Genomic DNA, 25,034 nt, shown 5'->3' with positions numbered 1-25,034 from the left:
AAGTTTTGCTTTCCTCATGCTTCGCTGAGTGTTTTCCTTTTTCGTGTTGTGTCCCCCATGTCTGTGTCTCTCTGCTCTTTGCATGACTTGGTCTTTCTTTAATTTTACTTCCTGCTTTACTTCAAAGCCTAATTCTTTGTGAGGTACTCTCTTTCTTTCCCGTCTGCACACTTATGCCTTATTGCCCCTTTGTTGTTTATGTTTATTTAGTTTGTGTGTCCTCTCTGAGTCTCTTTCAGGTCAGTTTTTACTCTTTTTGCTATCAATTTTATTGACGCTGTGCAACCGACACCTTCCTTTTTCATGCATGTCTGTAGTTTTTTGGGATTCTTATTTTCTTGCCAAGTACATCCCACATTAACACAAAGGTAGTGTTTATGTAATCAAAGTCAAATTAAAGGTAAGAGTAGAAAATCTCTTTGTGTGCCGGTTAGTATTACAGCGACACGCACGAATGTACACGAATGAATGTAAAACAGCAGAGGTGCCTCCTTCCCCCTCAGGTCCGTGTTCCTTACAGAGTCTGTGCACGACACTGACGCTGTTTAAAGAGAGAAGTGGATATAATTAAAAAGGTAGGGACGAAGAGTTGTATACAGAGAATTCCGACATAGTGGTAGCGAGCCATCTACAACATGATGTGACCCCCCCCTCCCCACCACCACCACCAACATGGGACCACCTGAATGCAAACCAAATGTGGGTCACCTCAAACAAAACGACACCTCCAAACCAAGACGCGAGAAATGTTGTGTCTCTTAACACCCCCAGCCTATAGCTGATATTCTGCACCACCGTTTTAAGCACACACCGAGTCCCCCTTCTCGTTGCAGAGATAGGAGGGCGGGCTGTAGGACCGAGCAGCCAGCCAGCGTCAGGCTGAATAATTGATCTCTCTCTATCGGTCAGGGGGACGTTAGTGGGACGTTTCTCTCTCCATCCCTCCATGTGATTCATTCTCTGCTTCCCATCACAGTGTTAACGGCAGCTGCTTCACCGCCACCCCCTCCACTCCTCCTCCTTCTCTCTACGTGTAAGTGTGAGCGAGTGAGTGAGTGAGTGAGTGAGTGTGTGCAGGAAGACGAAGCGGCAAGCAGGAGGAAGCACCAAGGACGTCCTTTTTCCAGCCCCGGGAGACGGAGATGCAAGGAACGAGCAGTTAGATTAGCCCGTGCTGCTGTTGCCTGCTGCAGGATAAGTTCGTTCCGGAGGGTACTGCAGCTGAAGCTCTGCTCCTCGATCCGTGCTCGGTGTGTGAGTGTGCCAGGAGAATTTCATTCAGGCGCCGGACGGAGGTAAATCGACGCTTGATGCGGCTGCTTCAACACAAGCCAACGGTTTAGGAGCTATCCACTCGCCGTGGTGCTGAAACCAGCCTCGTAGCTACTAGGAAGTGCATGTGTGCCTCTCCTTTCACACAATCCCAGCACATGCATTCATAAAAGGGGGGTCATTTTGGACATATGTTCCAACTGCAATTTCAGCTGTAGACATGCGTGCATAGCTCGATATTTCTGCTTAATTAATGTGCGAGTAGCTTTTTCTTTTTTCTAATGCTGAAGCGGGATGGCTGAGTCCACGTCCCTCCAATGGAGGATGGAAAGTTTTACCACATGATCAGGAAAAATACACAGGAGTGGTTTAGTCCGGGATTCACATGCGTGACAGCAGACCGTCCTGCCAGACTGAGGGTCTTTCACGGTGCACTTTCTCAGAAGTCCTCTGACTGCAGGCAAAGCTCAGCCGCACACGGTTTGAACGACCGTCAGCTGTCCTGGAAAAAAATTTTTTTACAGCAAAACGTTCGCAGATAAACCGCGAGCAGTAGTTTCTGAGCTGGTCAGTAGTTGTGACATGTTTGGCGCTTTTGTGTTTGAACCATTGACCTCGGTGCCCTTCAGTTGGTGTATCGAAGAAATGTGCTTTACACGCAAAAGCACCTCCTGCAAACGTTTCAGAAATCACCGTTTCATATTTCAGCTTAACAAATGTAATATAAAGAGCGTCGACTGTAGTCTAAACTGAATACACGTCTCCGTGCTTAACGTGCTTGTCGTTTTAATTTGCAGATCTGGCAACAAAGGACTTCTCATCTTCCGCAACTATTGAATGTAACATCGCTCGGATAAGGAAGGCAGGGAATTAAAAGCCATCATCATGAATTTCGTTATGAAACAAGCGCTGGGAGGTAAGTTCTTTCCTTTTTATCCGCTGTAACGACGGATGTGATGAGTGTGAGTCCGCTGATGTTTCTGCTTCTCGTAGAGGTTTAATTACTCTCCAAAGTGATTACTTTTGTATCCAACACCCTCCTTTTCCACGCAAACATCATTGGATTGTCACATCTCAAGAATTTCTCTCTTTTTTTCCTGTTTTGCGCTTTGGTGCTTTTTTGCGCGTTTCTTCCACATCTGCTGGTGGCTCTTTGCGCGCGTGGCGCAGTTGGCCCCTGTGGCGCATACTTCAGTGAGCTCGTGATTTCTAACGCTGATTAAACCACTGCGGCCAAAGGGGCATTTTATGTTCGAAGAAGTTCAAACTGTTCACCAAGATGAGTTAAAAACGTTTTTATCATTTTTCAGTCTTACCCATCACAAACACAGAGATACCTTTTGACCGGGACTCTGCAGCACATTTTTCACCTGAGGGAGAAAAGATAATCAAGGCACAATCTAATCTTAAATAATTTCATTCCCGCGTGCAGGCACGGGGATGATTTTCTAATGGCTTGTGCTGCAGTGACTCCCTGAACATGTGAATACCATAACAGAGTAATGAATTTTGAAGGAGTATGAACTTGTTATGAATATACAGACAGTGCAGTGAAAGGTGAAATGACCGAGATGGGTTTCACAAAGCAGCGGATGGTTCGTGATGATTCGTTGGACAGTTCAAAGAATGAAAGTGGCCCACCTTCCCCCTGAACAGCAAAGGTACCGAAACTGGGGCTGTTTGACTTTTCAAGCACATGTAAACTGCGTTTGCGGAGGTCGCTTTGTGATCAGAGCAGTTAATCTCTCCAACTGCGTGTCTGTTTTCGACGTTACGCAAAAAATAAATAAATAAAAATATTCATAAAACTCGATGACGATGTGAATTATTTTATCGAGGGATGATCCAACATATTTTAATATGAATCACAGTAAATTTCTTTGAAACTGTAATGTAGTACATAATGAATGGCGGGGAATGTATTTTCTGATTGTCTTTATTCATGAATATATAAGAGAATTGCGACATTTTCGCTTGAGCAAAGATGCTGGATTTAAAATCATGCTTCTGGTATCTGGTGTCATTTTGTGAACTTGTCATTTTGCCAGTTGGACATTTTTTTTAAATTCTATTTTATTTTTTGTCAGCGATTCATTAATATGATGACGATGCTACAATGGCGTCTTCTTCTTCTTCTTCTTCTTCTTCCATGCGCTCTTTAGCCTTTACATCCTTATAGGAGACACAAACCTGCCGACTCCACTTTTCTACAAGGAGGTCTCTCCAAATAAGTGCATTAATTAAATAGAACATTAAAAACATTTGGATGGAAACTACTAATTAATCATTTACAGAATAATCAAGTGAAATGCACAAATCTAGCTTTAGTTATTTATTTTAAACATCACAATTCTTTGACGAGCAGGTATTTGTTATTAAAATGTTAAATTTTGGGATTGAATGTCATTTCTTGCTAAATGTCTTTTTAAGGCCGTACAGTTTTACAGCTCGATACCCCCACATGTTTGGATCGTGATTCATTTTTACACCACTGTAAGACTCAGAAATCCCACCTTGGCAACCCTCCACTGCCCACCATATGGACAGCTGCACATGCATGTTTTTAACAAGTTAAAAGATTTGGAGAGCTAGTCGCTGGTCAAACGCAGTGAAACTGTGAAATGCAATGCTAGTGTATTACAGTAAGATAAAAAGCAAGCATGCTAATATTACCTTTACCACAACAAAAAGATCAGCTCATTGTCTGTCTCGCAGACTTTTGTTTCATGAAGCTCTCAAAAACCAAACTAAAAGCCACTTTACTGTTACTGGACCTCCTGCTTGGCCACCTTTTCCCCGATTCTTCTCCGCCATGATCTCCAGATACTTAGCTAACATCTTCTTAGAGGTAGCTGAAGGTCACAGTTGGGTTGCAGTTTGACGTAGTGCCCTAAAGGCTGTTGTAACCAATCATCCCAAGTTACATCATGCAAAAACAGGTGCTCAAGGTACAGGGTGAAGATAAAAGCAGCATAATGCTCCCTGTTACTAGTCAGGGTAGCATCAAAGCAATCTGGAAGCATTTACTGAATAATCAAGTGAAATGCAAGGTGAAATAGGTGCGTGATCTTCTTTTAAACCTTCAGCCATCACTGATGTAAAACACACAGCTACTTTTGTTCCAGTCTATATGATCCAAGACAAATTCGTTAAGAAATTGTTATGATTTAAGCAAAGAAAAACCCATAGAATACTTATAATTCATTGGCACTGATGATTAATATGACATCGAAAAGTCTACACATGTAAAATATTTATTATTTGTACTTACGAAGCTTCCCGTTTTGTGTTTTTGACAGGTTCCGTAGCAATGCGTTCATCATGTGTTCAAACATTTGGCTGTTAAGTTAGTGGGTGTCCTGGGAGCTGCAGGTGCCCACTGCCAGGCTGGTACAAAGCTGCCCGTCAATAAAGAAGAGTCAAATCTGCTGAACCGCGCATAAAAGAAATTGCACACATGAGGAAAATCAGGCAGGCTGTGCCAAGGTCTTCACCTTGAGCAGAGTATTTCATTCCATCTCGGGGAGCAAGTTTTTTGTTTCCTTCTTAAGAAGTAATGAGTTTTTAGTGTGCAGTGGATTAGCTGTGAGCTATTATCTCACTTCTCGTTCTCTCTGCGCGCTCTTAGGAGAAACTCACACTCCATCTGCTCCCATCTAGGCACCGATCTGTGCTCTGTCTCTTTTATACGCTGAAGAGAAAGGTCGCCTTGCAAGGTGTACTCATCTGCCATCCGCGACCCTTTCATCCTTTGAAATGCAAGTCATCGATCAGGAGGTCTCAAAATTTTTTCATTTTAAGGATCCACACAGAGAAGACTTTGAAAAAGATGTGAGAACACATACGCTGGTTTGTGTTTGTGTGTTTAGTCTGTCAGTCACAGTTTGTATGTACTAATACAGTAATGATGCTAACCAGTGGTAACTACATACTCCATCCTTAACCCCTCATCCTCCATTTTGGTGTATTTTGACATATAACTCTGTACAACACTGAGCTGTGAGGCAGGAGACACCCAGAGAGGCAAAAACAGTAGAAGTTATCACAAAACATCCTCACTGTTGCACCTATATCCACTTCTACCCAAGCCCCCTGCTACCATAGAGGGTATAAAATATGTGATGTCACTCATTGGTGAGCAAAGTCCTGTTATGAAGCCTTAAGTCATGTTTTTTCACCTTCACCATCTTGGTTGCTTGAAACCAGACACGGCAAGGGAGTGGTGGATCTGACTGTGAATTTAAGGACACTGCACCCTGATTGGTTAAAGATTTGTGATTTAGAAGTTGTCGAATACCCTGGATACTCTGGATAATCCGGTAATACTGCTTAAAACTTACAAAATGAACTTCACGTTTTAATTAAAATAACCTGAAACTAACAACAGAGCCTTTAAAGTCATCAGGAAAATATTTACTGAGTTCAGAGAGTGAGGGAGCTGCTCCACAACACCCTAAACTATTCAGATCAGTTTCCCAAATGTGAATTTAATGATTTATTATTCATTTATTTCTTGATTATTAACTGGGTGGTGAAACTTAGTATGTCAGCTAGCTCGGAGAACATGACTAAATAATCCTGCCATGCCCAGTGGCTGGGTGTTAGCTTTCTGTGGTAGCGTAACAGTTCATTCTTCTCACTAGTCAATATGCCATCTAAGCGCACCATAGTGCTGCAGTGGCTCTTTCTGGTGTGGTCTATATTGAACAGATCAAGGTAGCATAATTAACTGCCTTCTGCTGTTTCTAGTCACTTTTCACAGATACAGTGGAACCCCAACTTACGAATACCCCGTTAAACGAAAAATTCAAGTTACGAAGGCACTGAGCGGCAATATTTCTGCCTGTGTTACGGCAAAATGCCCGTGTTACGAAATCCGCTGGCTGTGATTGGCTGAGCCCAGAATGCCTAAAATGCCCACAATGCCTTCTGAATCATGTGACAATCCCTTGGCTTTCGTACTTGCGCTTCGCTGTTCCATTTGAACGACGTATTGTTGTTGCCGTTAGCAATTAGCCTGTAGCCTATCATTCACTCAAAAGGCGCGATGGGTGCTTCGACTTACAAAAATTTTCGACTTACGAAAGACCCTCGGGAATGAATTAATTTCGTAAGTCGGGGTTCAACTGTATATAAATTTAAACTCACCTAAGACAGCTAATCCAGCTATGAAATGATTAATAGTCATTCATGTGCTTTCTTTCATTTGGCCTCCCTACGTTAATTTCAAGATTGTGCTTATCAGCTTTTAAGTGTCAAAAATAATTACTTTTCTTAATTTTGCAGGACTTTTTTAAAGTGTTGGTTTATATGAGGGATTTTATGCTTGTTAAAAATATTTCAAGCTAATGCTGGGAGTAACCACAGTCAGATGTGTATAGCAGAACAAACAGTGTTTGCAATAACCAAATTAAATCTGCTAAAATAGATTCTTAATTTGTACTTCACAGACAATCTGGCAATTCATGTGATTTGTGACAAACACACTAAACATATGGATTTGTATTTTCACAGTGAAGGTCCAGCGTCATGCTAATTACAGAGAAACAGTAAAAAGAGTGTGGACACAATGAGCGTGACGAAGAGTTTGATTGTGTGAATGTGTACAGTCTGTGCTTGATTGACATCGCATCACCCTATCATTAGCTGTCATGTACCAGTGTGGGTGAAGCAAATTCATCATTATTATTAATAAAACATGTAATCCCGAATAAAGCTTAACCCAGATTCAAACCTTTATTGAGCCGGAATAAAAACAGTGTGAGAAAGAAGTGAAAAAGAGAAAGGTTACGAAAGTGAGAGCTTCTTCTTAAGCATGCAATCCTTCTGTGTGTTTGGCTTTGTTTACATCAGGTTTAGCTCTCTAACCTTCACTTCTCCAAGGACATATTTCAAAATGGTTCTTGCTTCAAACAGTTATGTGTGGTGGAAATATGACATAAAATAAAAGGTTTCTTATACACATATTACAATGTACAACTTGTATGCAGACTAAACATTTTATTGGGATAAATCCCACCCTGAACTTCCTGGATCTGTGTTTTAGAACTGCTTGATACAGCTCATTAGTGTCACACAGGGAGAAAAAAATCAGGACAAATGAGGAATTGATTTGATCTCCATTGCAGTTAAAGCAATGTGTGCATGTTTGTGTGTGCATGAAGAGCTCTTATCTCAAAAACGGGAATCCATGCCAGGGGGCAGAGGGAAGGATTTATTCCAAATGACATCATCAAAAGTGCTCGTAAAGAGAAGTCAGCTCTCTCACTCTCACCTCTTTCTCGCAATAAGGCTGCAGTTCCATCTCCTTCCTCCTCCCCCCTTCTCTTCTGGCCTCCTCCTGCCCTCAGCCTTGGAAGTAAATGAGGTGTAGGAGGAGATGAAAAGTGACAAATTGATCTTTAAAACTTGGTGTTTTATCATCAGCCACTGACGGCAGATGTTGTAAAGTCACGCTGCACTGTGGACCGGCAGAAGCTGTAATCTCTCTTTAATTGGAGTTGTTTTCTGTGCCCAGCAGCTCCTGAGTCTCTCTCTCTCTCGCCTCCCAGTCTGACCTCAACACAGAAATGACAGTAGCAGCTGATTTCTTTTTTTTGAAGGAAGTTAAAATGACTGGTGCACATGCATGTGTACATAAGTGCATGTAAAATGTCTGACCTTTGTAGAAAGGCGACCGAAGTGGTGGAGAAACTCATTGCAGCAGGAAGAAATTATATCCTGCAAAGCAGCTGGCGTCATGGAAGTTTACGAGAGCATCCATGTTGCTAGGCTTCAACCAATGAGCTTGTACTCATGCTCAGTTTGGACCAGTCAGCCTCATATGAGAAACTATAAGCCACTTAGTTTGCAGCTATGGATGCTGTTCAGATGAGATGGATGGTTCCCCCAATCCTCTTTTATTGAAGGTGACTTTATTCAGTTTTGCATTCACTAGCGGCTTGCTAGCTTTCAAAGCTCATCATTCTTCGATTTCTGTTTTTTTCTTCTTCTCTGCCATGGCATCATCTGATTAGCTGAAGTTGTGGTAAAAGGTCATAGAAAAATGATTTATACAATTTTATGTATTTTTAAAATTGTTATTTTTTGGAAGTTACACTTTGTAATTACCCTTTCACCACCAGGGGGCAGCGCTTTACCTCTGAGTGTGTTGATGTTGTTTGATGTGTGCTGGGGTTTCACTTTTGATATTTTTTATTTTTGCCCGGCTGCCACTGAAAGGTATTCATGTGCCTGGTTAAATTAAAGTTACACTAACTCAATGTACCATCTTGTGGTGCAGGATGGTATTACGCCGTCACTGGCACAAACTGGGACAGAACGTTCACCTCCAAAGTAAAAGTTGTGCCTTATTTCTCCAACCAACATGCTTCAAAATGTGCAACTTTTACTTTGAAGGTAAACAGTCTCTGTTTTCAGTTTGTGTCACTCTTTTCTGTACTCTGTACTCAATTTCAGCACTGCTAGCAACCAACCAAGGTTTTTGTTGCATCACTGTATCCCTCTTTGAGACCAAACCTTTACTCCACCTTGTGTCACCGCCTCACTCACTTCCACATCACCCCCCCACCCTCCCAGATCAGCCTCCTAAGCCTCTCTCATTTTACTGCATCACTCATTTTATCCCTTCTTTGCTCTCCCATCCTTCAATTTAACTTTCCATCTATTTCTTTCCTGTCATCTTCCTTCGCCGATTACAGTAAATCTAAAGGGCGAGGCAAAGAAACCTCAATCAGGCAGCCACAGGGGAAAGAAGGATATGTTTGTCTGAACATGTGTGTAGGTGTGTGTGCATGTGTGCGTTTCTTAATGTGGTTTTTGTGCGTGGCAACAGAGGGATAGAGAGTGAGTAAGCTAGAGGGAGAGAGTCACAAAGTCTGTGACAAACAGAGAGACTAGGGTGGACCTTAGTAGTTGGCTTTAGCTGGCATTAGATGATAAGGTGTGTGTGTGTGTGTGTGTGTGTGTGTGTGTGTGTGTGTGTGTGTGTGTGTGTGTGTGTGTGTGTGTGTGTGTGTTTCTGGGGTTTTTGGGTTTCCAAGTAAGACTGCAACAGAAATGACAAACACAAACGCACACAAACAACATGAAACTGGCAAACAACAGACAGATGCATGAACACGGACACACACAACCAAGAGAAAAACATCACGTTCAAAGTTAGTGACATGATAAACAAACCGAGGATCATACACACACACACACACACACACACACACACACACACACACACACACACACACACACACATGCACACCCACACACATGCACGCATGCACTCTGGGAGTCATAATCAGTGGGATGCGACAGGCCTCGTGCCCCCAGCTATAAACCACAGGAGGCCAAACAGCACCACAACAGTGCAGATACAGCAGCTTGCAGCTTCACACATCCACTTGGCAAACATGTAAACATTCTCTAGACAAACTTCTGTGTCAACGGATAATAACACTAGATAACACTGTTGCATATAATACTATTATGCCATGCATTTGGGGGGAATGCCAATACCGATATACACATTCAAAGTCAGCTGTTAGAGGGACATAAAAGAACGCCCACAATACTGTCAGTTTTCAGCTCCAGCTCTTCTCTGACACGTTTCTTACCTCATAGTTTACATGTGATTTACCAGCAGTATGTGATTTAAAAGAGAAAATGAATTTTACGTGCACATTTTGTGTATAATTGCTGTCGAACATAGCGACTACCTCTGACAATGACTTGTGCTTTCAGTGTCCAGAGTACAAGTGCGTATGGACTGAAGGTAGTCCTCAAGGGTAGTTCAGTTGTGGTAACGAAGGTCGGAGACGTGAACCAAGAGCGCACAGTATCAGGTACAGACAGGAAGAATATTTTAACCTTCAGGCATCCAGTGATTTCCAAATGGGTTTCCATAAAAACTGGAAGTCAAACAGACTTATCATAATTTTTATCTGCTTTTAAGATCTGTTGAGTCTCAGTGTTTATCAGAATTTCCGACTGATCATAGTTATGTCATATCTCATTGCATCCCTCTGATTCTCAGCGGTTTACCTAAAAATAATGTTTGGTACTCATAAACACATCTGTGTATTTGTACTGAATGCTTCTACTGCGACTTCACCAGGCCTACTGAGGAAAAGAGAAAAATTTGTTGTTTTATGACCAAGCTAAACCTTTATGACTATGTGCAATATAACAGTCAGTATAAGCACTAAACATCTGACGAGTGGAGGGACACATAAGCCAATCTGACGGTTCTGTCATAAGCTCATCTGTAGTCGTCACACATAAAAAGCTTTGAACCACAGCTGAAAATAACAGCATCGTTACATTTAGTCGCACAAATACTCACATAAAGTGTGTATGTTAAGCTAACGTGGGTGCCATGTTTGTGTGAAAATACAGTCCACATAGAGTTGTGTGTAACAAAAAAAAAAAAAAAAAAAAAAAAAAGCATTAATTTGAAGTGTCATGACTAATAGTGACAGTGTTACTGTGGCTGTGCGATTACATAGGTGATAAAACATAATTATCCTAAAGGATTAATTAGGATTAGCTGGAGAACCCTGGAGCATATATGTCTGTATGAAGATATATAACTCCCACATGACCTTACTCACCCCCTGATGGATGGACTGCTGTTTACTCACTCAGACAGCGCCATAAGTTTCATATAATTACTTTTGTGCTTTCAAATCACACTTTTCTTAGCACTAATGTGGATTTCCTTTCCCTCAAAGAACCATCCTTAAACAAACCTACATTTGTAAATTAATGGCTTTTCCGTGCCCTCTACTCCATGCTTTTACTCTTTGCTTGTCCTCATAGAGTTCTGCTTTTCATCTTCCACCCCACTCATCCTCACGCTCTGTCCACTCTCACTAATGAGCCTTAGAGCTACAGGCATGACCTCCATCCTCTTACTGTCCTTAAACAGAGCAGCCTTTGCACTGATAATAGAGAGTCAGTTTTAAAACTGTAAAGGCACGATTTTCTTCTTTTAGTTATTCTTTCATTTAAATTATTGTGCGATCGTAAAGCAGCTGAAGTCCTGCCGGCATGCTTGTGTGATTGCAACAAGCTATTTTGGTCCCTCAGGCCTGTAATGAAAAAAAAAATCATCTGTTTTAAAACATAAGTTATTTTATTTAGAAGAGTTAACTATTAAACCACAAGCTTAGATAACATAACATGTAATTTCAACATGACACACACGTCCTGCTGGATTTCACGTAAAATCTCCGGGCCCCAGTGTGCAGTCTCTGTGAACAATTCAGATGAGTTTCTCCACACTTAAATGGCTTTCAGCTGACTTGGCACATAAGAATAATGTTTTATGGTGGATATTAACCAATTTTAAGTGAATTCAAAGAAATGAGGCAAGAAGGAAGGCAATGTAATGCTGATAAATTGAGCTGCGGTAATGATATCTGCCATTTTTAGACACCTCCGCTGCAGCGGTTTTTATCATGCGTGGTGCAGAGACGTTTTTTTTTAAGAGTTCACATCTCTGAATACAGAATTCAGCTCCTTTGAACCACAATGTGACCAACTGCTGTATTCTGGCAGGCTTTATAAATGCACGTTTTATTTTTTTATTTTTTATTTTTTTACATATCCCTTTGAAGCTCAGTTGAATAACTGGAAGAAAATGCATGGATCAATGGATCAATCTTTACATGACAAAAATAAATCCCAAATTGCTCATTGTGCCTGGAAACATTTTAAACTGAGTAATTCTGATGTATCTTAATCAGATTCCATCAAAATTAGCTAACTATCTAAAGGTTCACAAACTCACTTTAAAAACATCAACGGTAACATGGTTCTGAACTACATTATAGTGTAATGGGATTTAAATGTAATACACTAGAAGGCGAAAAGGACACATTACCACCTTCAAATAAAATGTAATATACTTCTATCAGGAGCGGACAGATGTTAGACAAATGCTAGATGCTAACTGCATATTTGTGTACTTGGCACTAAAGTTATACTCAAGAAATACTTTCAAAACCACCATGAAAAAGGAAGAATGTCCACATGAAAGATGATTTTGTTTCCCTCCACCTGGCTGAACTGAAAGGGCCAATTTAAAAAAATGTCTGCCTGAAGATGATTGATGTATGGATGTTTTACTTGTCATCATGGTCCAGCAAATCACCCTGAAGGCCTTCATGTCACACTGTGTTTTTGTCTGGGCGATGATCACAGAGCAAGTGACAGGGACTAACCTGGGGGAATTTTCTGAAACTCAAGTTACAGCCTAGTGGTTTCCAAATGGTGTGCAGAGCGACACTGGTGTGCCGTGATACAAGTCCAGGTGTGGCATGGGATTTAATGACAACAGCTACACAAAAAGTGAATTTATTGTATCAGCTTTGTGTGCACATGTCCCCTTCTGTCTGTTGTCATGAGTCACTATCTCACAAGTTATGTGAGTGAAGAAGAACAATAATCGCATTCTTCTGTAGGCAAAACCACAACTAACTAACAATTCAGATGACCACTTAAAAAACATCACAAAGGCTACCAGCCAGTGTTACAGCTGCAGCTGGGCCAGAAATTTAAACAGCCCTTTCCTGTCATCTGTCAGGGGAAGTTGGCCAAAGCACTGGGGTCATATGATTGTTGAGGTTTTCTCTGTTTTCTTTGTATTATTGCAGGGTCTACCTTACAATATAAAGTCCTTGAATTGAATTGAACTGAATTAAATTCTGATTTGGGCACTGGCCAGTCTTTTTAACAAATCATCTCTCATAGGTTTTGATGGAAATTGGGGTATATACACACAAGGATACTGTTATCATTTAAAAAGGAAAATTATCTTCTCTTAACCTTGAATAATTCTGAGTCTAACTGGGGCACACAAATAGTAGCAAATCAGAAAAAAATACCATATTCTTGAACTGTATTACCGTCTTTAAGTGAACAAAAAACCAAACATCTCAGCCCAAGCAGCTTAGTGACTCGTGATACGTAATAAAATCTCCACTTATTGGCAAAAAGTGTTAAAAGACAAAAGCAGCAGTTGACTTGGTGTTTAAATCAATACAAGTCTGTAAAAATCTGACATCAGAGGCCTTCAGTGATGCAAAGACAAAAACAAGGTTTTAGTGTGAATCAAGGCACAAGTTTCTCGGGTTACGGGAGCTACAACCTACCAGATGCTCTTTGCAAAGTGTTATATAATTATATTCCTTATATAGTAACAACAATAGACTGACATTCAGAAGTCTGTGGGGGTTTTCTGCCCTGCAACAACTTGCCGTGAGTGGGCAGCCCATCAACTGAAAAGGGAGTCCCCATGTGACCAACACGTCTGTCAATCTAAACTTTTCACTTTCAGCAGGGAAATTCCCTTAGGCTTCTATTGTGAGTGAAGACATGAAAGAAATAAGCAGAATACAGGCGTGAACGCACACTTATTCTGGACACCAAAAAGCCAAAACAAACATTCTTCTTTAAATGTGGTTAAATGAGGTGAAAATGATTCATAAGCTAGTCACTGAGTAACCTGTAGAGGGAAAGGGAGCTACAGATCAGGAATAACAATAAGCATCACAAAAGAAAAGTGTTTTTTGTGCTGGTTTTCTTTAGATTTTTAGATTCATTTCCCCCACATTAATACTGTAGCAGTGTATAAGTAACTCACTGTGTGTATCTGCATGTAGATCAGTGATGTTATCACACATGTAATTAGTGAAAATCTTTCTGCTATCTTTCTAACATGTCTCATCAGCCTCAGAAACAAAGTTCACTGATAGATGCATCCATTTTGTCTTTGTGCTCAGCTGAATATCCATTTATCCTTGGTTTGATTATTGCCCTTCACCTTCTTGTTTGAAGAGGTGAGCAAATCCATGTCTCTTGCTAATTAACAGAGTGAATCCATATTTACTAAATAATGCAAATGGCATTACTAGGACTGCCATGGGCATGACAAATAAGCAAAAACACGCACAGTTTCACCACGTGGCAGTTCCGCTCAGTGAGCCGTGCAGACAAATGAGTCTTTCTGAACCTAAACATACAAACACCACAGTTCTCTTGCTTCTCAGTGCTAATTACAACTCCAAATGGATTTTTTTTTGTGCGTGTGTGTGTGTGTGTGTGATCTTGGCGAGGAGTTCAGGGAATCAAAACACTCCTACCTGCCTCGCCAGAGAGCTGAGAGACACTGTTCTGCGTGAGAGCCACTGATTCACGCTTTGACCTAGAAAGCAGTTAATAGTGTACGCCGAGCCGGCATGGCACTTAACTATACGCTAGTGAGAGGGATGACTGGATAGCACGCATTAATGTTATGGAGCACCTACTTGATTGAGTTTGTGCGTGCAGTGTTATACAGTATATCAGCATTATCTGGTAGGAACGGTGCCAACATCTGCAGTTGACTCACCTCTTATTTTTATGGACAGGTTTGTGGCTCTCGAGTGCTTTCAGATGTAATGTAAAATATAACTGTATAGAAATATTAATGTTGTACTTTTGACAGCTTCTGTACATGTACATAACGGCTTCACTGCTTAATGCAGAACATGATATTGTTTTTGTTGGCTGTACGCTGACATTTCATACACTTTTGATATCGTTGTCAAATATTTACCGTAACACCAGCATGGCAGGTTGGATTTGATAGAGAAGTAGTCCTGTACTTGAAAACATTATTGTATTTTCATAAATCTGCTCCAAAAACTGATCCTGTTGTTCTTTTATCTCAGAAGTTAAAATGGTGAACAAAGATAAGTGTAGCTGAAATGTCAGTTATAAGACACAAAACATCTTTTATTTTAACATGTGGTTTTGTGGCAAAAGTTTGAAAACTACAGTAAACATGCTCGGTAACTGCACAACTGAAAAACATAAATAAGATAGAAAACGTTTTAGCCCATCTGTAAAATCCATTTTTCTTCCTGCCTGGCAGCTTGAGGTTCATCATCCTTTGTCTAAGCCATCTCAGCCTTCCTTTTTCCGATGCACTCATTTTTAATTCATCCATCCTGGTCACTCGCATCAAAAATCTTCAATTTTTCCACCTTCAGCTCTGCCTCCTATCTTGTTGTTCCTTCAAATTTATTCAATAAAACTTAAGAAATATATTCTAAGCCAATTATAATTTCTTTAACATATTCTGCTCATTGGTTTTATGCATCACCAGTGAGCGTTCCTCCGAAACCTGACATTTAATCAGACGAAAACTAATCGTGTATGATTTGCTGGCAGTAGGATGACTTTTCCCAGCTCTGCACAGTGGTACAGTGCACGAATGTAAAAGTGAAGCTAAAGGGCTTCCTGCTGGGCCTGCTGCTCTCACCCCAGACACACATAATGGAAGGCATCTTATATATTATAATGCTTTGTCCATGCAGCTATAGAAGGCTGTAAAAGGCTTGCTGTATATCGAGGATAGACTTAAATGTAATGTTATGATGACAAGCACCAAAAGAAATGAATTAGTTCCAATTTAGTTCATTCCAATATATAGACAGTATTGTAGGATAAAGACCATAAAATATCCAGTGTTACGTACTGGCTGGCTGTAAAAATGAAAGTAAAAGTGCAATGTAAGGAAATGTGTTTATTAATACATTTTTAGAGATTTAAGTTATCCAAAGCCTTAAAATTTGCCATTTTAAGTCTGGTAAGGTTCGTTGGGTTATTTTAGATTATTATTCTTTCTTTCTTTCTTTCTTTCTTTCTTTTTTTTTTTTTTAAAAAAAAAAAGGAAATTGATGTTTATTTTGCTGAGAGGAAGGATGGTGATTTCCAAAAAACTGCCTTTCTCTAAAATGAAGTAAAATTTTCTTGTATGCTTGGGTAACGCCTTTGGGGTTTTTCCCTACCTTTAGTCATTGATAAAGTGAATAACAGATGCATTTCAATCTCAGAGCATCAATTATCAATTAGGGCTTCTCTGTCAGATACCAGTGATGTTACAGTGTTTCAGATATGTACAATAAGTGTCATTTTGAGATACCACGAAAACACCAGGATGTAGTGAATAAACAGTCATAAAATGTCTTTGTCTAGTGAATCATTTGGAAGTTAAAAAGCTCAGGGTGGAATCAGGTAGTAGAACAATACAAAAATATCCATAGAATCAATACCAAAGCTGATATTGGTATCAGAAACTAATGCAATAGGACCGATACTTTGTTTCTATCCTATAAGTTGAGTATGCAGCCCACTGACTTCTGTTAACTAATTTTGGGGGAATATGACAAAAAATATACTTCAGCCATGCAATATGAAAAATGCTGTTCATAGCCCATGGCAGATTTAAACATCAGATGATTACCAAAGTGCTTCAACGACAACCACATTTACGTTCTGGGTCACCAAAAAACTGCTTTAAAATAAATGAAAAAGCAGTTTGCTCAAGACGCTTCATATTGGAAGGTAAAAACCCTAGAATAATTAGAAAACAAACAAACGCAAAGCTGCCTTTATAATTTAAAATGATCAGTATCAGTATTGTCAGTAGTGGTCCTGTATTTATTTGGTATTGGATCAATACCAAAATCTGCAGTATCGCACAGCAGGAAGAGACCGTGGAGACCATGGTTCATGGGAGCTTTGTTTTTCCACTTTTCCTTCACTCACTCTTTAATTTTCCTTTGCCTCTTAGATTCACTCAGTTTTAGCAACCAAAATGTAATTAATTGGGTTATAATGCGCAGAATCACAACATTAGGCTTGACTGTCCAAAAATGGCAGAACTACTGTCTTTAAATAAGACACCAGAGTTCCTTTACAGCTACATGATGGACCCGTATCATTGTTGCCATAACCTAGTCCTCAACCTGGCTCAGACACTTTGTACATTAAGTGTGAGACACCAGGGGTTTTGACAAAATGACAGTGCAATACTTGATGCCCTGGAAATCCGAAAAGGCTGCTCTTAAATTAGCATGTAGTTTGTATCTCAGGCTTTGCACAGTGCACAGAGAGAAGAATTGGCCAGGACATCCTGTCAGAAGCCCAGCAGCATCCAGAACTTTCTGCAGGGGTCAGCAGCTGTACATTTGGCAAACACACACACACACTGGCAGTGGCAGGGCTGTCTGAACCAAGGGCAGAAGGAATCAGTGATGTGTTGTGGCCCGCTGTGCCACCCGTAGGATCCTGATGCAAAGAGACACCGCCTGCCACTGTGACACATGCACTCACCAAGGGGTGAGAAGTTATCAATGGCTGCTGCAGGAGTGTTAGATATTGCAGTTTGTTTTCCTTTGCACAAGTTGGGTTGTGAAGTGAATTTTCATGCACGTGGCCAAGAAGTGACTGAGTCATTCTGTAACCTTAAAAAACCCCTGCAGATGTAGTGAAGCCAGTTCAATCCATCAAGTGGCAACGGCAATAAAACATACGCTCATAAACATATGAGTGTCCACCAAGAGTACCATATACACAAAAAAATAAATATGCTCATGAATAAATTTGCCTATAAACGGGAGCAATGTTACTTCCACACACACAGTACAAATACACAACACTTACAAACACAAACATGCCAAACTGGGACCGATTCATGTGTGCATATTGGCATGCATGAAGGCGGGAGATGCAGAAATAAACACATACGCTAACACTCGCATGTAACAGTGTGCAGAAAAATACATCACAGCACGTTAGCCGCTCATATGCACACCACAGATGGGCTCGCTCGCTACCTCGGCAGCGGTTGAATTGTGAGGACACGAGTCATCTGTCCTGGATATTTGCACCTACATTATGCATGGAACACTGTGCCGACCTCCACCCTCCACTTAATGGCGATTTAACATCAAGCAACACTGCTTTAGTTTGTGTCAGGGGACTCGGGGAGATAAAGAAGCGCCTCTGCAATAACTTTGGGGAAAATTTTGAATATAAAGAGAGGAAAAAAAATGTACACAGTGTAGTTAATCAGTTCTGCCACTAAAGGCTCTTATTCATAGCAGGAAACTCTTCAGTGAATAGGCCCCATTCACAGCAGCCATTCTGACCTGTCTTAGCAGGGTAAACACAGGTGTAATTTATAACATTAATTATAGTTCCATTCTGTTTACTGTGTGTTCCAGTAAGTCAGCAGATACCCTGGCACTGGAAGCGTATCGGTTTATCTGTCCATTTATTTTATACTGTTTATCCAGTAGAGAGACATGAGCAGGCTTCCCTGTCCCGTATCTTTATCTGAAAGATACCACGAGTTCCCAAACCAGCAGCTCTACGCTCAACTAAATGTAATGGTCATATTTATTTTAATTACCTGCACCTGTGTTAATCCTTGCAACAACATGTCAAAATGGCTGCTTCGTGTTGTGTGATGTCGGTCAAATGGCTTTAAACACAATACCGGCGCCGTGGAGAGGAAGACCATCAGATGTTTGAATAAAGAACACCTTGTTATTGTAAAGTACAGCACAAAGACAGCCGAGTCATCTAGAACTAATCTGAAGAATAAAATTCAAGTGTACTATTATTAACTATTTACCCAAGATAATGGGTACTACATCTGTAACAAAGCAGATACTTTTTAAGGCTGTTGCTTAAGGATTTTGTGGTATCCCAACGCTTGGAAGTGCACAAACTGCCAGTTTTACTTCTGGAAAAACTCCTGTTTTGTGATTGAAGATCAAGTTTTGTAAGATAATAAGATTAAGATACTTTGTCATTCTGGAAAGATAAAATTTCCTTCAGTGACTCTTTATCAACTAATTGTTACTGGCAAAATAATCACAATAAAAAGAAATACAAAATAGGAATAAAAAGAGCTATACACAAAACAACAGGGATATATAAAAATATTGTGTTTTTATGGTAATATATGATAATTATGTATAAATATTGTTTTCTGTTTTAATGATAATCTTTAAAGTGTTGATAGCTACAGGCTGCTTAAGGCTGCAGACTATTTATGAAGGCAAGAACAAAATAGTATCTTTTTTTAAATTTTGTTTTAATGGATTACAGTGCTTAAAAAAAGCTTGTGATAAGAAGACTCTTTGAATTTAATGCAAAATTTGTGGCTAATTATGTAAAGGAAACACTGTTGCCTAAAATATCTATTGTGACGTTTCCCTACTTAGATAATCACTAATTTTCCACTTGGCTCTCTGCTGCAGCACACTGTGCAGCTCTTTCCAATGAGAACAATGTGTAATTCTCTGGCGAAGGCAAAAAGCAACAGCTGACCTTCGCTACACCTTCCTGACCAGCATCCAAAATGGCCGCCCCCTTCAATATGTCATCTTGGCATGGGATTGCTCTCCGCTCCATTGCTGAGGAACATGGGATTTGGGGTGTTTCCCCTTTACGTTGCACGGCATATCCACAAACATATGGATGCACGCTCTGGGCACACACACATTTCTCATGGAAAACAAACAGGACCGTCAGTTATATCTACTGCAGGCTGAGCTGCTGTGGGTCCATTAAACTGTTCTGCTGCATTTGTTCTGCTATATCATTAATCACAACACTTCTAACGCCTGCTGCAAACACTGCAAGTGTGCGTTTCTTAACCCTGCACACAGGTATTCATCCAGACATGTTTAGTGCTGTTGTTGTTAGCCCAAAGGATTCAAACCGGTGATTTTATCTGAAATGCAATGAAAGGTGGAGCTGAAAGCCAGCAGATCAAAGAGACACAACAGAACGCCCACTGAGGCTTCAGTGAAGGTTACAAGGAGATTTTCAGCCAGGAAGCAGAACAATTATGATTCTGCTCATCTCAACTCTGCTGGTGGAACAAATGGTCAATACCTAGAGGACAGCCGTTATCTAAAATATGTGTTCTTTCTTTTAAAGTCAGTGAACAGCAGTTACACCATCTTTAGCTTCCATCACTTGGATTTTATTTTCTGACTCAAATGAAATAAGAAGGCAGGGTGTACTTAAAGGAGGGAAGTAATTTAATCCTTTAGATCACTGAAGAGAGCTTTGTAAGGTATAGTGGACTTTTAGCCTCCTCCAGCATCTCCCTCATCCATATTATATCCATACAGAGAGAAGCATACAGAGAGACATGCTTCCGTGTTTGATGTGGATATATTCACAAGAAGACCATGAGAAGATACGTGTGGTTTGATATGATGGATAGGGCAAGTTAGTCAACTCTAATCAAATGTAACTGCATCTGTACATGATTCAACATGAATCATGAGAAATCTTTTACTTTTTTTTAGATAAACAGATTTTTTTTGGCAAATATTTATTTTATAAATACTAAAACTGAACACAGACGCGCACATGCTTCAGACATTTTTGGTAAAGGTAGAGTAACATAAGTCTGTCAGTCAGACTAGTGTCAGATTTGAGCACACCACAAGTCTAGCATGTCACGAAAATGTAAAAAACATTGAACCGTGTTCACAGAATACAAACAAGTGGAGAAAAATTCTGCCTGTATCGATACTTTTTCCTTAAAAATTGTTCAGACGTTTTTAAGTGAAGTTAAATGGGATGTTAGATTCTAGCTATCCAAAATAAACTAAAAGTAAACAAACTCATTAGTTTATCTTAATACATTAACTCTGAATAGGCCCACCTGGCATATAAAGCAGCCATGATCATATGCACTAGTTTAGGTCTAAATACCTCAAGCCAATTCTTTTCCTCTGTTTAATCATGGGTAGTTCTTTCCTCTGTATTTTACAGATATGACTACTGCTGGTTTTTCTTCTTAGTTAATTGGTGTTAACAGAATTCACATGGCTTCCCAGGTGTAGATTAGCCCCTGATTAGCTGGCAGGAATAAAAGCCAACAGGACTTTGGATCCAAAGGACTGCGAGCAGGAACTTTTGTTTTCATCGACAACGCTGTGAAGTCCATTTCAAACAGAACTGAATCAGGAAGTCATGCATTAATAAAAATTCAAATTCTACTATTTATGTCACTCTTCCAGCTTATCCCATGCATCTAGATGTTTTCTAGAAGCGTAACTATGAACATTATCTTTTTGCAGTCTGTACAGGACAAGCTTTATAGCCTGCTGGTTGTCATATGCCGAGTGTCCTCAACAGTCCTTGGTCTCAAGCACTGCCAAGGTTTCTGTGGTTCGAATCCTGCTGGGACAAGCCAAGCGGAAAATGTATACACTCACGATATTGTATGGTACTGGGGATTAATAGCTTGTGGTATTTGGCCTGGTAGCAGTGGACTTGCTGGAGAACGGGACATGAAGATGAGAACAGGATGATGGCAAGCGCCCAATGCTGCCCTGACTATGCTGCCAAGCTCAGGACCACGTTAGCCTCCGCATATTTCAGGGAAGTTTGCACAGACAGAAGTGAAGTACAGGGAGGTAGAAGCACGTTACGGTAGAATTATATTTTTTCCACATGCTCTACTCTTGTTTAAAACAGTAGAGCATAAACAGAGTATTTATTTTTATATCGATTTAAAGAAGGAAGTGCTGTAAAAATAGCACAGCTGATTGAGTATCATGGTTTGTCTCTTACTGACCTGAAATCCTTCGGAGGGTGGAATCCCTTTTTTATTTATTCTTACTTTTTCTTTTTTTCCTTTTTTTGTGTTCTCTAGTGCATATCCCTCATGAACTGAGTCATAACATGATTCATGTATCCTCCAGCAAACTCCTGACCTCAGGTGATGATTGTGGTGAATAAACTCACCAATCCTGAAGCTGATTAAGGATTTTCGAGTTTTCATACAGCTCTGCTTTGTGGACACTTCAACAAAACTAGAGTTTGCCTTCAGCATTTACCTTCTGCAGAGCGTACAACATTTACTATGTGAACTTTTGTCAGTGTTCCCTACACAAGTCTTCCAATAACAACTACTGCTTTGTAGAAGCAATTTGCTTCCTTGATTTACTTTTCGAACAGTTTCTTCATTAAAAACAAAAATTCTGTGAAATGACACAAATCTAAGCTGTTCTGGCAAATTAAAAGATAACATGATTTAGTTTTCCATTTTGCTAAAGTTCAATATTTTACAGATATTGGTTAAAAAATACTTGTCTGAGTGGATTTCTATGAGATCCCTTCATAAATGAAACAAGCAAATCTGGATACTGTACTGTTTCAGTGCTGAATTTTTCTTCATGAAGCAGTACTAAAGGCAAAGTGCTGCAGATTTTGCTTGGGTTACCTTCATATTGTGAACATTTGTGAAGGTACATGCAGTATGAGTGTGGAGAAAAAGCAGTTGGGTTGCTGTGAGTGGGGGCATTAACTTCTACCGACTGCTAAAAGGTTTTATGAAGCTACCTGGATTGTTCCACCTAAAGAGCAGTAGGTGGGATTCAAGAAACTGGATCAAACCATCATTGTTGGCAGAAGAGACCTGAGATTAGCTGTTTTTAACTAGTAATGGAAAATTGTGTTTAGCAGCAAGATTGAGACCATAAGTCACCTGACATTGGTCTCTCATCCAGTCATGACCAAGAGGGTGAGAGTCCCCCTCATAAACTAGGTCACTCCTTCAGCTCTGGGCTGTCTCACTGAGCTCTTGCTAGTTCGCTGCAGGCATAACTGTTGGCTCTTGGTGTAGACATATATGTTCAGGACCTTTAAGCTTCCAGCCAGTGCACTTGAAGCACACTATGCATGCCTCACTGACTCTCACTGACCATTGCCCACAAGGGAAGTAGCTTTTGAGTCACATGTCTGTGCCATGGGGATGAATAAAAAGAACAAATCTCTGCAGGAACTGGAGTAAAACTTATAGGAACTACACTTTATATTCAACTGACTATCACTCTAGTGCTTCAGGTGGCTTTTCTCCTTTACTATTTCTATCCAAAAAAGCCCTGTTTTGATATATCTGCTTTTTTATCTGCATAATCTGACATATTTGGTCTTTGTGATAGTAGCATTTTCTAAGCTAAACGGTGTCCACGGGCTGTGCAGTGTTTAACTGAAGGCCGGTTTACAGAACTGAGCAAATACATCCTCTGTAAGATGCCAAGCCACCAAGAAGAGAGAAACTCCAGAAAGAAAAAAAAAAACAGGCATAAAAATGAAGCCAACTGCCACAATGGAGCGCTAATTAGGTTGCAGATGTGAATTGGATGGCAAGTGCCTCAATTTTGGGGACAGTTAAATGTGTCACTGGCAGGAAAAGAGAGAGGCATCAAATTAGTGTGCCTCGCTTATATCCCTCCCAGCTGAATAATGAATCACTGAGGACATCCGGAAAGTATTAAGGTGCGATTTGAACATAAGCACCACATTAACAAATACCTCCCAACAAAACTTAGCACCTCAAGCCACAACAACAGATGCACTAAACTATCAGATTCTGGGTATGTGTGGTGAACATTTAAGAGATATAATGATGTGTTTAGATGGGGGAAATAATAAGCAAGTTAAAAGGCAGTTGTTGTTTACATGATTTATTTGTGCATACCTTGATGCAAATAGTCCTAGGTGAGCCTGCCTCTCAGATTTAAGGGTCAGAAATGAGGCGAATGAAAAATTAGCTCCTGTCAGACATTTATGAGCACGCTGCCCAAGGATGCAGACATGAATATATTTCATAAGTCTCTAAAAGAGAGGTAGAGATGCACCTTTGCTGTAAAGGTCACTCTCTCTATAGGCATTGAGACTATCACCGACTCAAAGCTACATATATTTTTAGTGTAATCGTGTCACCTTCCTGACTCTTCACAGGTGAAAAAACAAGTAATCGATAACAGCGCGAGGGCCATGCTGCTCTTTCTATTGCCACTGTGATCGTGACAGAGAATTGACAGCTTTGTTATCAGGGTAGTGCACAGTTCGCACGCCAATGCTGGTTTTTGTCCTCCAAGACAATAGAGAAGATAGCCCCTCAATCCATATCTATAGAGCTACAAAGAGACTTGTCCCACATGCCAAACGAGCAGCATAAAAACCTCGACCTGTCAGAGCAGATAAGGAACAGGACAGCAGCTGTTCAGGAGGAAAAAAGACTTTATGCACTCGTACGCTTCAGAGATAACAATTTTAGGCAATAAAGTGTGTCTTCTTTAAAGTAGTGCATGAGGATAGGGCTGTTATTTTGAAAAAATATTTACAACTGCTGAGATTAAAGTCATTAAAGTCAAAATGGGTGCATAAAAAAAAAAGTATAAAAGTATAAAAACAGTATAAAGTCATACATTTGCCAGAAAAATAGTTATAAATATATAAGAAAAGCTCAGAAATTCTCCTGAACTGAAGCTACACATTCATCAGAAACGCATTAACTGGCTTTACGTGGCACATTTATCACACCACAGACGTGAAATGTCACACAGTCACTTCAGTGTGGAGGTGCATCTGTGCGGGTTATGTAACTAGCAGCATCTTTGCATCTGCCCATTGCCTTGTAGGTGTTGTTAAACAGAACCCATCAGAGCATCCAAACAAGTTTGTTCTTTTGTCCTGCGAAAGATCCAATACACACGAATATTTCCTCGGGGGAATTTCTGCCTTCCTGGCTTCTGAGTAGTAGGCTTTAATTTGATTGTGTCGTCTACTGCAGGCATAACAGTAAGCTTGGTGTCTGCACTGTGATGAGGTTGATTCAGCCTTTTAAAGTGAAATCTTATAGTTACTTGACAAGAAACTATATGTTTATCTCTCAAATCTATCACCAACATTCCCAGTGAACACATACTGCTTGTTATTTTGTATCCACCTCTTATATTTTATTGTATGTACTCATGAAAACTTAAACACTGCATGTTGATTACCCGCCATTTGTAAAAAAAAAAAAAAAAAAAAAAAAAAAAGTCCTTGGCTATTGTGTGAAATGCCGGTGGTGGAAAGTGATTTTTGATTTTTTAAAATGTACTTTTTTA

General features: G+C 40.1%; 1 protein-coding gene across 2 annotated transcripts in view; it reads left to right on the top strand.

Moving 5' to 3' along the window:
- Nucleotides 1-977: 977 nt before the first annotated feature.
- LOC116311473 (complexin-2) overlaps nt 978-25,034 on the top strand; it is a 62,201-nt gene continuing 38,144 nt past the window's right edge. Inside the window, exons 1-2 of one of the 2 annotated variants that reach the window (XM_031728598.2) lie at nt 978-1,295; nt 2,070-2,188. In XM_031728598.2, the coding sequence (XP_031584458.1) occupies nt 2,158-2,188 (31 nt within the window). In that variant the 5' untranslated portion in view covers nt 978-1,295; nt 2,070-2,157. Of the gene's footprint in view, nt 1,296-1,562; nt 1,840-2,069; nt 2,189-25,034 lie in introns of those variants that run through there. The other variant, XM_031728599.2, reaches the window with a different exon arrangement.

This window comes from Oreochromis aureus, linkage group 2, assembly GCF_013358895.1.
Source record: "Oreochromis aureus strain Israel breed Guangdong linkage group 2, ZZ_aureus, whole genome shotgun sequence".
NCBI lineage: Eukaryota > Metazoa > Chordata > Actinopteri > Cichliformes > Cichlidae > Oreochromis > Oreochromis aureus.
This window is presented reverse-complemented; position numbering and strand designations above follow the sequence as displayed.